Source organism: Fukomys damarensis, unplaced genomic scaffold (genome assembly GCF_012274545.1).
Source record: "Fukomys damarensis isolate Sample0158 unplaced genomic scaffold, DMR_v1.0_HiC HiC_scaffold_16, whole genome shotgun sequence".
Lineage (NCBI taxonomy): Eukaryota > Metazoa > Chordata > Mammalia > Rodentia > Bathyergidae > Fukomys > Fukomys damarensis.
This window is the reverse complement of record NW_022900928.1, coordinates 88,489,069-88,501,168: the sequence shown is the minus strand read 5'-3', so window position 1 is coordinate 88,501,168 and position 12,100 is coordinate 88,489,069. Positions and strand designations below refer to the sequence as shown.

Below are 12,100 nucleotides of genomic sequence, written 5' to 3'. Positions count from 1 at the left end.
TCCCTCCCTCCCTCTCTCTCTCTCTCTCTCTCTCTCTCTGTCTCTCCCCTTCTGTCCCCCGCAGCAGCTTTCTGCCCAGGGGCTGAGGTGCCCTCCCTCTGTCACAGGGGCTGTGCTGCTGGATCTAGACCAGCAGACTCTGCCTGGGGTGGCCCACCAGGTGGTGGAACAGATGGTCATCTCCGACCAGATCAAAGCTGAGGACAGAGCCAATGTGCTGCGGGCCCTGCTGCTGAAACACAGGTGTGGCTCAAGGGGCAGGGACCCCACTGCAGCTTGCCTTCCTTACCCGGCCCTGGCATTGCCCTCCTTACCCTCCCTGCCCTCTGTCCTTCAGCCACCCAAGTGACGAGAAGGAGTTCTCCTTCCCCCGAAACATCTCAGCGGGCTCCTTGGGTTCCCTGCTAGGACATCATCACCCCCAGGGTGCTGAGAGCGACCCCCATGTCACCGAACCGCTCATTGGCAGTGTTCCCGAGACCCGGCTGGAAGTGGAGCGAGAGGTGAGGGAAGATGAGCCTTGAGAAAGCTGGGGTGTGAACATGGGAGTCACAAGGCAGGGGGTGCAGGCCAGCTGGGCTGAGCCCTGTTCTTGTGCCTGTAGCGTGAGCTGCCACCTGCAGTGCCCCCTGCTGGCATCACCCGCTCCAAGTCCAAGCATGAGCTGAAGCTGTTGGAGAAGATCCCTGAGAACGCCGAGGCCACTGTGGTCCTTGTGGGTATGTGCGCTGGGCTCAGAGCATGGGGACTGGGTGGACTGTCCTCTGGGCTGGGGCTGGAGAGTCCTGCTGTGTGCTTGTGCCCACCATGGCCCCACACTCCTAGGCTGCGTGGAGTTTCTCTCCCGCCCCACTATGGCCTTCGTGCGTCTGCGGGAGGCTGTGGAGCTGGACGCAGTACTGGAGGTGCCAGTACCCGTGCGATTCCTCTTCCTGTTGCTGGGCCCCAGCAGCGCCAACATGGACTACCATGAGATTGGCCGCTCCATCTCCACCCTCATGTCTGACAAGGTCAGCCCCACACTGTTTGTGCCCCATCTCTGGACCCATCCTAGCCCCACCCAACATGGTTCCCTAGTAGTACTTTCCACCCCCATGCCCACCTTGCCCAGCCCTGCTCCGGGCCATTGGCCCCATCCTGGCTTCCTTCTTGACCCCCATCCCGTTTTGGCAGCAATTCCACGAGGCGGCCTACCTGGCGGATGAGCGAGAAGACTTGCTAGCTGCCATCAATGCCTTCCTGGACTGCAGCGTGGTGTTGCCACCCTCGGAAGTGCAGGGCGAGGAGCTGCTGCGCTCTGTCGCCCACTTCCAACGCCAGATGCTGAAGAAGCGGGAGGAGCAGGGCAGGCTGCTGCCCTCAGGGGATGGGCTGGAGCCCAAGTCTGCCCAGGAAAAGGGTATGCGATACGGGCTGGATGGGGCTGCCCGGGGCAGGAAGGGGTGGGCAGGTACAGGACCCACAGGCACCCTGACGGCGGCCTGGTTTGCAGCACTCCTGCAGATGGTAGAAGCAGTGGGTGCAGCCGAAGACGATCCCCTGCGGCGGACAGGCCGGCCGTTTGGAGGGCTGATCCGTGATGTGAAGCGCCGCTACCCCCACTACCTGAGTGACTTCCGTGATGCACTTGACCCTCAGTGCCTGGCCGCTGTCATCTTCATCTACTTTGCAGCCCTGTCTCCAGCCATCACCTTTGGGGGGCTTCTGGGTAAGGGAAGGCTCTGGGGAGGGATGGGTGCACAGAGCCGAGGGGGCCTGCTGCTGAGTCTGTCCCCTCACCCTCAGGAGAGAAGACACATGACCTGATAGGGGTGTCAGAGCTCATCATGTCTACGGCACTCCAGGGCGTGATCTTCTGCCTGCTGGGGGCTCAGCCGCTGCTGGTGATCGGCTTCTCTGGGCCACTGCTGGTCTTTGAGGAGGCCTTCTACTCGGTAGAGCTCTTTTTTCCCTACACCGGCTATCTATCCTCTCCCCATGTGGTCTCCCCATACCCTTCACTCCTTGTCCCCAGAGCCCTGATGACTCCCTATCTTACCTGCATAGTTCTGCAAAAGCAATGAGCTGGAGTACCTGGTGGGCCGGGTGTGGATCGGCTTCTGGCTGGTGCTGCTGGCCCTGCTCATGGTGGCCTTGGAGGGGAGCTTCCTGGTGCGTTTTGTATCCCGCTTCACCCAGGAGATCTTCGCCTTCCTCATCTCCCTTATCTTCATCTACGAGACCTTCTACAAACTGGTCAAGGTGGGATGACCCTGATGGGAACAGGGCGCAGGGTGGGAGGGGGCGTCATGTCTGTCTCGTGTCTTATTCCCTGGGCTTGTCTTCTGTGGCCTACAGGGATGGGACTTGTGCTTCCCTGGCCCTCCTTGGCCTCTCTGGTGTCAGCATACACCAGCTTTTTAGATCAATCTTTCAAAAGCTCGTAGATTTTATAACAACAAAGGGAACCTGTGCTTTTGTTCAAATGTCAAACAATTGAGTATGGAAAGGGATGGGCCTAGAGGTAACAAATGCAGTCATGGTCTGGGATCAGACATGAGACAGGCTTGTGAGGCACTGACTCCAGTCTTCTGCTCACACCACAGTCCCCAGTGGCCTTCCTGTCTTTGCCATCCCTTGGATGCTCTTTCACTCTGTCGTACACCAGCTATATCTCTAGCCCTTTTTAAAATTTGTATTTGAGACAGGGTCTCGCTAAGTCACTAAGTTACTAAGTGATCTTCCTGCCTTAGCCTCCCAGAGTACAGTATGGGAATTACATCCTCGGTCCCTCTTAATCTTGTGTAACCCTGTACTCACAACTGGCCCTCTGGGTTTTCCTTTCTTCCTTCCCCTTCCTTCTTTTCTTCGGCAATACTGGGGATGGAACTCTTGGGTTAGTGAAGCAAAGCCTTGTTCTATCCCTGTATCTCTGGCCCAGGGTCTTTTTTTTTAGACAAATTCTCACTCTAGTTCAGGCTGGCCTTGAACTCACTATGTAGCCCAGGCTGGCTTTGAACTCTGCCTCAGCCTCCCAAGTGCTGGGATGACAAGCATGCACCACCACACTCATCTATTAGGAGTCATTTTCTTAATCCAAGGAGACAGAGCTGTTCAAAGGCAGGCTGGCCTCTCCCTTCCTGCCCAGTCCCCCAGCACCCAGCTGGGCCCAACAGTTTTCCCTGCAGTCCAGTTCATGAAGTCTTTCGTGGCCTTCTCTCAGATCTTCCAGGAGCATCCTCTCCACGGCTGCTTGGTCTCCAACAGCTCCGAGGCACAGGATGGCAAGAACATGACATGGACCGAGGCAACACCCACACTGGGGCCTAGCAACATGAGCTCGGCCAGGCAGGCAGCGGCAGGGAGACTCCGGGGCCAGCCCAACACAGCCCTGCTGTCGCTAGTGCTCATGGCTGGCACCTTCTTCATCGCTTTCTTCCTGCGCAAATTCAAGAACAGCCGGTTCTTTCCTGGCCGGGTGCGTGGGTTTGCAGGCCAGAGGGAGCTGGGAACAGGAAGTGGGGTGGCTGAGATGTGAGAGGCTGTGTGGGGCAGGAGGCCTCTGAGCACCATACTTGCCCTCTCAGATCCGACGGGTGATTGGAGACTTTGGGGTACCCATTGCCATCCTCATCATGGTGCTTGTGGATTACAGTATTGAGGACACCTACACACAGGTAGGCATTGTAGTTGGCAGGGAAGGACGTGCTGCCCAGCGCTGAGGTGATCCCACCACCTGGGTCTGGGGCGTTACACTCCAGCCCCGGCCAGAGTTGTCCCTAAGTCAGGCAGACACCAGGACTTTTCCATGGCCTGTGACCCTCCACTGTCTGTGGCCTGCAGAAGCTGAGCGTGCCCAGTGGAGTCTCAGTGACAGCCCCCGATAAGCGGGGCTGGATCATCAACCCCTTGGGGGAGAAGAGCCCCTTCCCTGTGTGGATGATGGTTGCCAGCTTGCTGCCTGCCATCCTGGTCTTCATCCTTATCTTCATGGAGACACAGATCACCACGTGAGTGACCCTAGGCTGAGGGGCTTGAGTCCCCAGGCAGGCTCTGTAACAAGAATGGAATCACACTGCCACTGCCAGACAAGGACCTTGGGGACCTTAGAATTCCAGGCTAGCTGAAGCTTATCTTGTAGGCTGCAGAAATGTCACTGACATTGGCTGGGGCAGGGGCAGGGACAGAGCACAGGCTGGGTGGTCTGGAAACCTGCAGACTAAGGGCTGTGGGCATGGCTCAGCACCACGATGGAACTCTTAGTCCTGGTAGCATGGACAGGGGCTACCAGGTTTTATAAGCAGGTGGAAAGACTGTCCCTCTCCCTCAGGCTGATCATCTCCAAAAAGGAGCGTATGCTACAGAAGGGCTCTGGCTTCCACCTGGACCTGCTTCTCATCGTGGCCATGGGTGGCATCTGTGCCCTCTTTGGCCTTCCCTGGTTGGCTGCTGCTACTGTCCGCTCCGTCACTCATGCCAATGCACTCACTGTCATGAGCAAGGCCGTGGCACCCGGGGATAAGCCCAAGATTCAGGAAGTCAAGGAGCAGCGGGTGACAGGGCTGCTGGTAGCTCTGCTCGTCGGTAAGCTGCCCCTTGCTGCACCCATCCCAGGGGTCTCGAAGACCACAGGGGATTGAATCCCAGACTGACCATTTCACCTCCCCTCCCAGGCCTCTCCTTGGTTATCGGGGATCTACTCCGACAGATCCCCCTGGCTGTACTCTTTGGGATTTTCCTGTACATGGGGGTGACCTCCCTAAACGGTATCCAATTCTATGAGCGGCTGCATCTGCTGCTCATGCCACCCAAACACCACCCAGATGTCACCTACGTCAAAAAGGTAAGTCCCCTCTGCTCCATCCTGTACACCTTGGGCCAAATGCCCCTCCCACCCTGCCCCCACTTCTATCTCTGCACAGAGTGGACTCTGGAAGCACCTCAGGCACTTCTGTCCCCTTTTCTGAAGAGGAAGAGGGGCCATCCCCTCCCAGCCCTCTGTATGTGGCTGGCTGGGGAGGAACCTAGGCCCACCTCATCTCTGCCCTCTAGGTCCGCACGATGCGCATGCACCTGTTCACAGCCCTGCAGCTGCTCTGCCTGGCCCTGCTGTGGGCTGTCATGTCTACAGCAGCCTCCCTGGCCTTCCCCTTCATCCTCATCCTCACAGTGCCACTGCGCATGGTGGTGCTCAGCCGCATCTTCACCGAGCGAGAGATGAAATGCGTAAGGACCCCCACCCCATCCCCTGCCACCCTCCTAAACATCAGCCTTCTCTCCTGTCACTCTGGAAAGGCTCAGCCTGTCCTTCCTCCCACAGCTGGATGCTAACGAGGCGGAACCCGTGTTCGATGAGCGTGAGGGTGTGGACGAATACAACGAGATGCCCATGCCTGTGTAGCCGCCACCTGCAGGGGCAGCTGAGGGCCTAATGGGCAGAGGGAATGGGGGCTGGTGGGATGGGCCTCCCCTCCCCCTCCTCATTTTTATTTAAGTGAATAATTTAAAGTCCCCTTCTCCCCACCCCCGCAGTAAAGTGCTACGGCCCCCACCTAGCCCTGGCTTTTTGTCAAGGCAATGAATGGAAGGAGGTGGGGGATCCATTCCTGCTCCTTGTCCCCAGAAGTGAATCACCATGGGCAAAGAAAAGGACTTTAATGAAAAACCAAAACATAAGGAGTCAAAGTGTAAATAGTCAACCCCCCACAGGGGGTCTGTCTTGAGCCCCCCAGTACACCCCTCACCCTCCTTCAGGCCCCCAGTGGAGGCCCAAGGCCTGCAACTTCTGCCTCAAGTAACTCGAGCTGGGGCACACCCCTCTGTGACTCCAGTTCCTCGAAGGATAGCTGCAAGAAGAGAACAGTGGGTCACTGCAGCCCAGACATGAGAGCACATGCACATGTACATGGGGCACAAAGGGCTGCTCACCAGAAGTTGGTAGCACATGAGGCCCAGATGCCTCTCCCTCAGACCCCGGAAGCCAAGCAGCACCCTGCCATCTCAGCAGAAATGCCAGCATTCACATAGCATCAGCACCACCCTGCAGGGGACAGGCATGGTCCGGGTGCTGTTGTAACACCACAGGGCCTAGGCACACCCAGCCTGTTTCTTTACCTTTGGGCAGGGTTTTGGGTTATGGGGTTAGAGGCAGCTTGGCCCTGTGGGCAGGACTGCGGCAGGTAAGGTAGAAAGGGATCCTAAGTCCTCACAGGGAGCACGGCACCAGAGCTACTCACACAAAGCAGGAAGTCTGCAGGGGACAGAGACCTGGGCCTTAGCTGAGATCCCTCTCCAGGGCTGCCACCCACCTGGAGCTCACCTGTGCAGTAGCCTGGAGGCACAGTCAGGTCCTGGTGATATTTCTCCCCCAGCAGATGCCGCAGCCCCTCAGCAACTATGTCCTTGTGGCTGAAGCACCACCGCTGAGCACCACCACCCTGGGCATTCTGCTACCTCAGCGCTCATTTTCCTTAATGACTTACAAGCACATCATCAGCTCCAGTTGTGTCCCTTCAGCCCAGGCTGCTCTCCCACCTGTATTTGCAGCAGGCTCAGTCAGTGATGAGAGGTTATGGGAAGATAGGCACCCACTGTCCCCAGGGAAGGCGGGGGCCCTGGTATCCTGGGAGCTCCAGCTCCACAGCTGTGTCAAGGAGGGAGAGGTAGTGTCGCACAATTGGAGCATGAGGGGTGCCTGTGGGTAAGCAGGAACTGAGGACACACTGGGCCACCAACCTCTGGACACCCCATCCTTGGCTCCTAGGCCCCCTCCAGCCAGCCAGACGTTGCCTACCACTGATGTAATTAATGAAACCCAGGGAGAAGACAAAGTGCAAGGCTCTGAAGGGCAAGCACCGAAGCTGGCACAGTGACATCAAGATGTTGACTATGGCTAGGGGTGTCACCCCAGCTTCCCATGCCAGGACCTGCTCAAGGCAAGGCATAAACTGTTTCTCCAGGGGCAGGTAGTTCAGCCACCCAAAGGGCAAGACCAGCTTCTGTACTACCTGTGAAGAGCAGCATATGACTGGGGAGGAGCTCATGGGGTCCCACAAGCTGCTGTGGCCTAGGCTGGGAGCACTATGGCCAAGGAAAAACGGTCCTCTATCCTGGCACACACCTCCCAAGTGCAACAGTATAAGCAGTGCCCTGAGCCACATGTGACTACCAAGGCGGGCAGAGAGACATTGCTGTATATGTGTATGTGGGTGGAGTGGCCTGAAGGCTGGGAGCAGTGGGATGTGAGGCAGCTAGGACAATGCTGAGTGGTTTGGCAAACTGCAGAGCTCTAAGCATCCGTGCTGGTTATGGGAGTGAGACAAGCCACAGAGGGTGTGAGCAGAAGGCACCCCAAGGCATGAAGCAGGGCAGCCCGGCTGGAGGGTCTGCTCCCAGAGGCCAGGGAGGCTGGACAAGGCTGGGCATGGCCAGGTCACTAAGGGTAACTCTGAGAAACACAGAAGGGAAGGGTGGAAGGCAAGCCCACCTTGCTGTTGAGCTGATTTTCCTGAACCACCAGGAAGCAGGCAATGGCTTCTAGAAGCTGGGGCTCCTGCAACCGGTGCTGGGCCAAGAGCACCATCATATGTGGTGTGAGTTCCTCAGGCCTTGGCTCTGTGGAGAACAGCCTATCACACAGGACCCACAAGCCAGACCTCCTGCAGGCCAGACCTGCTCCTCTGCCCAGGAGACTTAGCCCCTGTTCCCATTCGCTTTTAAACCTCCAGCACCTGCCAGGCTACTGATCACATGCTGCCGTGGGTACTGCAGGAACTGAGGGCAGCTCAAGGCAGCTTCTAGTCTTTGCCCACCTCGGAGGGCAGGCTGTAGAGGTAGAGGTGGCTTCGGAGGGAGGCAGAACCTTTACTCCTGTTCCAGTGCATAGACCAGGGGCCCATCTGGTGGAAAGCCTGGGAAGAGGGCCAGAGGTGGTCCTGGTGAGAGCTGTGCCATGCCTTTCTAATTGTGGGGTGAGACCTCCCACCTCTCTCCTGCTTCCTGAGTGGGTAAGTGTACTAGAGTCCAAGTGGAAACACTGAAGAAATGTAAAACGTGTGAACATGTCAGAGCTGATGGGGGGGAGCCTAATACAAAGATGGCAAAAAGATTGTCATCTCATGCTACTTGTGCACTGGCTTTCTATAGTATGTTAGAAGGAACTTGAGGTGGCACCCTAGGAAGCTGTTTGACTCATGATACCGCTGTGGGTACAGAAGGGGCAGCATGCCATTCCTGGGAAAAAACCTGAGACTGAGTCTGTTGGTGGCCTAGGGTCCTCCATTCCTCTATTCTTCCCTAGACCCACTACCCAAGCTGCTTTCCACACCAAGTAAAACTGCAAGGTGCAGACACACTTGGATGGTGTGAACATCAAAGGGGGGGCAGTTTTGGATGATGAGTCGACTCAAGTCCTGCAGTGTGGTCTATTCCACAGGAGGGGGCCAAGGCTGAGACCCCAAGAGCTTGCTCAGCCGACGAAGTGTCACAAGGTAGTGGTGGGCGCGTACCTTGGTGGGGTTCTGACCCAGCCAGCGCAGCAGCTCCCCAGGACTTTTCGCCTGTTCCAGAAGCCACTGCAGTCCTTGCACAGGGCCTGCATGGGGCTCTCCTCCAAGAGGCTACTTCCCCCATTTGCTGGGCCCCAAACAGCAGGGCTGTACTGGTGGGATCAGCAGCAGGCCAGACAACCAAGCAGGAGAGGCCTGGACAGAGAGCAGGACTCGAAGCAGGGAGCTGAGTGATGGTGACCCTGAGGGGCAGCCCAGAAAAGGCAGTGAGGTTCCCTTCAAAGGGCAACGTTTGCCATCTTCTTTTACTTCACTCCCTATCAGACAGGGCTTGGAATCACCGCAACCTCTGTGACTGGTCCTAGTCCCATCCTGCCCCTTTTCTTCCTTTCACTCCTGGAAACAGCAATCCTACTCCTGCAGGGTGCTCAGCAAAACAATCCACGTACATTATCTCCTGTGATGCTCTGTGCACGCCAAGGAGTCCGGGGCAGGTGTTACCTCATTTCACAGGTGGAGAAACCAAGGCCCAGAGCGGCAAAGAGGTTAAGAGAAGCCTGAGGTTCCTCACGGGGTTAGTGGCTGGACCCAGCCCGGGCCCCAGCTGCCCCGAGGATGCGCCTTCCTGACCACCTTTTTTCCCCCCCGCAAGAGGCGGCGGCACGCGGGCTCATACTGGGCGCTCCACTTACCAGCTGTGTGACCTTGGTACAAGTATCCTCCCCAGTGAAATGAGAACTCAGAGCCCACCCTGCCGGACGCAAGCAGGAACCCAGCGCACAACGTTCCGAAGGCGCGGAGGCGGCGAGGCCCCACACCCGCCCCTGCCCGGGGATTCCAGGAACTCTTGGCCACAGCCACTAAAAACCAGTTCCCGCAGCCCTCCCCGCAGGCGCTACCCTACATGACTCCCCAGGCCCCGCATGGGTCGCTCCCTCAGCTGGTCTCCGGGCCCGGGAGCCAGGCTCCACCCGCGACCGCCTCATCGACGGGCCACTAGGTCCGCCATCTTCCCAGAAGCCCCGGAAGCCCCAGAAACCCCTAGGTCGCCGGCGCAGCGCTCTGCCAGGGAAGACGTGGCTCCCGGCAGTCGTCGCGAATCCGGACACCCAGGCTCCGCCTCTCGCTTCCGGGAAGTGCGCGCAAGCCGGCAGGGCAGGACCACAGACGAGGGGCGGGTCAGTAGAGCCCAAGGTTTCAGGTGCGGGACCAGAACTCAAAAGGGTTGCACCGGGTGGGTGAGGAGCTGGACCCTGCTCTTCACTCCCTTTCTGCCCACCTCCAGCCCCACACAGACACACACTTCGAGTGAAAACTTCACAGTTATTTTAATCTGCACGTGTTCCAGATCCCAGGTTCTTTCTTCAGCCTCCATCTGTGGGCCCCCAAATCAGCCTCTTAGGGACTAGGGGTGGCTGGATGCTCAGGAAGAACACTAAGGGCCCAAGGTGGTGGCCCCGCTCTGTCTGGGACCAAGGCAGCGACAGCAGGTGCCTGATCCCGAAGAGCTGACTGTCAGCGTGAGCTGGGGGGCAGCAGACCCGGAAGGCGGACCAGAGCTATGGCCTTGAAGGTCACAGTGCGGGGCCTCCGCCAGCTGCTGGAGTCCCCTGTGGCACAAGGCTGGGCTCCAGGGCAGTGGGAAGAGGCAGGCAGATGAGGCTGGCCTGGGCAGACAGCAGTGCCCACCATGCTGTGGGGAGCGAGGTCCAGAGGGGCAGGTCACGCTGCCAAGGGCCCTTGGAGGCACTACGGCCGGTACATGGCAAAGGCCAGCAGGCTGAGGAGCAGGGTGAAGCCGGCCAGGCCCAGAGTGGCGGTCAGGGGAAAGAAAGGCCGGTACTGGATCTGGCAGTACCAGAGCAGAAGCAGCAGGAGCAGCAGCAGGGGCAGCATCAGGCTGCCGATTTCCAGCCCGGAGGGGCCTGGCTCTGACCCTGGTGGGCAAGGGGGATGTTGGGGACCGACCCTCGTAGACACGTGGCAATGGAGAACACAGTTGGGAGGAAGGTGAAGGCTGCCCAGTGTCTGGGTGTCGTCTCCTAGCAGTTGTCCTTGGTAGATGAGTCGCACCTGCTGCTCCCGGCCGGGGAACTGGGTCCTGAGGAGAGAGGGCCCTGGGTAAGAAAGCAGGCCTCAGGCAATTCTAGTCCCTACCCAGAGCCATGCTCCCAGCCCTGGCCCTCCACACGTTACCCTGGCTGCAGCCTCTGGGGAGCAGCCTGACACAGGGAATAAGGACAGCCTGTTATTTGGGGAACAGAAAATAAGGGTGGTGTCCCAGTTATCTCAGGTGGCCCTCCTGTAGTTACTCCCATCCAGTCCCTTAGCATTTCCCTCCTACCCTCATCCCTGCTTACCTTTTCAAGGAGCCGATGGTATCGTGGGGCCAGGCCCTGGCCACCTGCTCTGAGTCATTGAGGAACTTCAGCCGGAGCACTAGGGGCTCCTGTGGGGAATCTGGGGCTGGTGGTGGTGGTGGTGGTGGTGGTGGTGGTGGTGTGACTCCTGTGCTGGCTTCTGGTTGTGCAGCTTGACTTCTGTGTCTCAGGCTGGAGGTCTCCACCCCTGGTGTCTCCCCTCTGACACTGTCAATGGCTGCCATAGCTTCGCTTTGCTGGGCTGGCGTTGGGGTCCCTGCCGGCTGGGGCAAGGTGTCGGTGCTCTCGGAAGTGTGTGTTGAGACCCAGGCGAGGGCCAGCACCAGAAGGCAGGCAAGCACCGAAAACAGCACAGTCACCTCATCACCTACCCCTTCAATCAAGGCCATGGCACCTGCCTTGCCTGCTGTGCTACCGAGCTAGGGAGGCACAAAGGACAGTGAGAGGCTAGCTCAAGAGCCAGGAGCCCTCAAACCCTAGCAGGCCTTCAACCCCTACCCCACCTCAATTCTTCAACCACACTAATTTTTCTGTCACCTTTCCCAGCCCAGGATACAGACCATGCTGACTCCCAAATTTGCCTTTCCAGCACCAAATCTCAAGTCCTAGCTTTGTAAGCCTGAGTTCTGGTTTCCTTTGTTGTTACTGTTGAGACAAGATGTAGTTCAGGCTAGCCTTGGACTTGTAGAGATTCTCCTGCCTCAGCCTCCTGAGTGCTGGGATTACTCAACCCTGGCCAAGTCCTGGGTCTGTAACCATCTCTCCTCAATTCACCCAAACTTTGTCTCTATGAGAGGCTCTCAACATTCTAAGCAACCTCTCTCTACATTTAATCCTCGCCAAACTTCTCCCCAAGCTTACCTACACTTCCATCCACTTCATCAATTTATCTGCTCCTTCCCCTACTTCCTCTTCAAGCTCCTCTAAGGCTCAGTCGCTAAAGTTTCTCCAAGGGACAGAGGTCTCTCGATCCCGTCCCACCGCTATACCACGTACACAAACCCCACGTGCGATATGGGGCTTCTCCCCAGAGCTGCCCCCGCCCCCCCCTTGGGCAATCTGGAACCTCTGCGGCGATCCTTTCCAATCCCCCCAAACGGCTACCCACCATCCCCGCTGCGCCCCGACTCCGAGCCTCCTCCTCCCGGAGCCTCTCCAAACCCAGCTGCCGCCAGACCCGGGATCCCTCGAGGACCCCGGCTGCGCCCTCCCTACGCCATCCCGCCGCCCCTT

At 58.2% G+C, this 12,100-nt stretch overlaps 3 protein-coding genes across 6 annotated transcripts in view; 1 reads left to right on the top strand and 2 right to left on the bottom strand.

The window, feature by feature from the left end:
- The window catches only part of Slc4a2 (solute carrier family 4 member 2), a 16,287-nt gene extending 10,732 nt beyond the window's left edge, over nt 1-5,555 (top strand). For all 4 annotated transcript variants that reach the window (XM_010637566.3, XM_010637564.3, XM_010637567.3 and 1 more), the window contains 15 exons: nt 108-243; nt 338-503; nt 605-719; nt 826-1,010; nt 1,174-1,399; nt 1,493-1,708; nt 1,786-1,934; nt 2,047-2,241; nt 3,203-3,457; nt 3,567-3,656; nt 3,823-3,989; nt 4,310-4,563; nt 4,653-4,822; nt 5,032-5,205; nt 5,300-5,555. In XM_010637566.3, coding sequence (XP_010635868.1) covers nt 108-243; nt 338-503; nt 605-719; nt 826-1,010; nt 1,174-1,399; nt 1,493-1,708; nt 1,786-1,934; nt 2,047-2,241; nt 3,203-3,457; nt 3,567-3,656; nt 3,823-3,989; nt 4,310-4,563; nt 4,653-4,822; nt 5,032-5,205; nt 5,300-5,380 — 2,579 coding nt within the window. In that variant the 3' untranslated portion in view covers nt 5,381-5,555. The remainder of the gene's footprint in view (nt 1-107; nt 244-337; nt 504-604; nt 720-825; nt 1,011-1,173; nt 1,400-1,492; nt 1,709-1,785; nt 1,935-2,046; nt 2,242-3,202; nt 3,458-3,566; nt 3,657-3,822; nt 3,990-4,309; nt 4,564-4,652; nt 4,823-5,031; nt 5,206-5,299) is intronic.
- A 67-nt stretch (nt 5,556-5,622) lies between these two features.
- On the bottom strand, nt 5,623-9,572 carry Fastk (Fas activated serine/threonine kinase). Its single transcript, XM_010637568.1, is given in 10 exon segments — nt 5,623-5,780; nt 5,782-5,825; nt 5,908-6,019; nt 6,094-6,229; nt 6,299-6,387; nt 6,514-6,986; nt 7,466-7,593; nt 7,791-7,889; nt 8,306-8,728; nt 9,391-9,572. Coding segments are annotated over 10 exon segments (1,647 nt in total). The 5' UTR covers nt 9,473-9,572; the 3' UTR covers nt 5,623-5,719.
- A 223-nt stretch (nt 9,573-9,795) lies between these two features.
- Tmub1 (transmembrane and ubiquitin like domain containing 1) overlaps nt 9,796-12,100 on the bottom strand; it is a 2,576-nt gene continuing 271 nt past the window's right edge. The window contains exons 2-3 of the mRNA XM_010637561.3: nt 10,847-11,286; nt 9,796-10,587 (exon numbers count right to left, since the gene is read on the bottom strand). Coding sequence (XP_010635863.1) covers nt 10,236-10,587; nt 10,847-11,256 — 762 coding nt within the window. The 5' untranslated portion in view covers nt 11,257-11,286 and the 3' untranslated portion in view covers nt 9,796-10,235. The remainder of the gene's footprint in view (nt 10,588-10,846; nt 11,287-12,100) is intronic.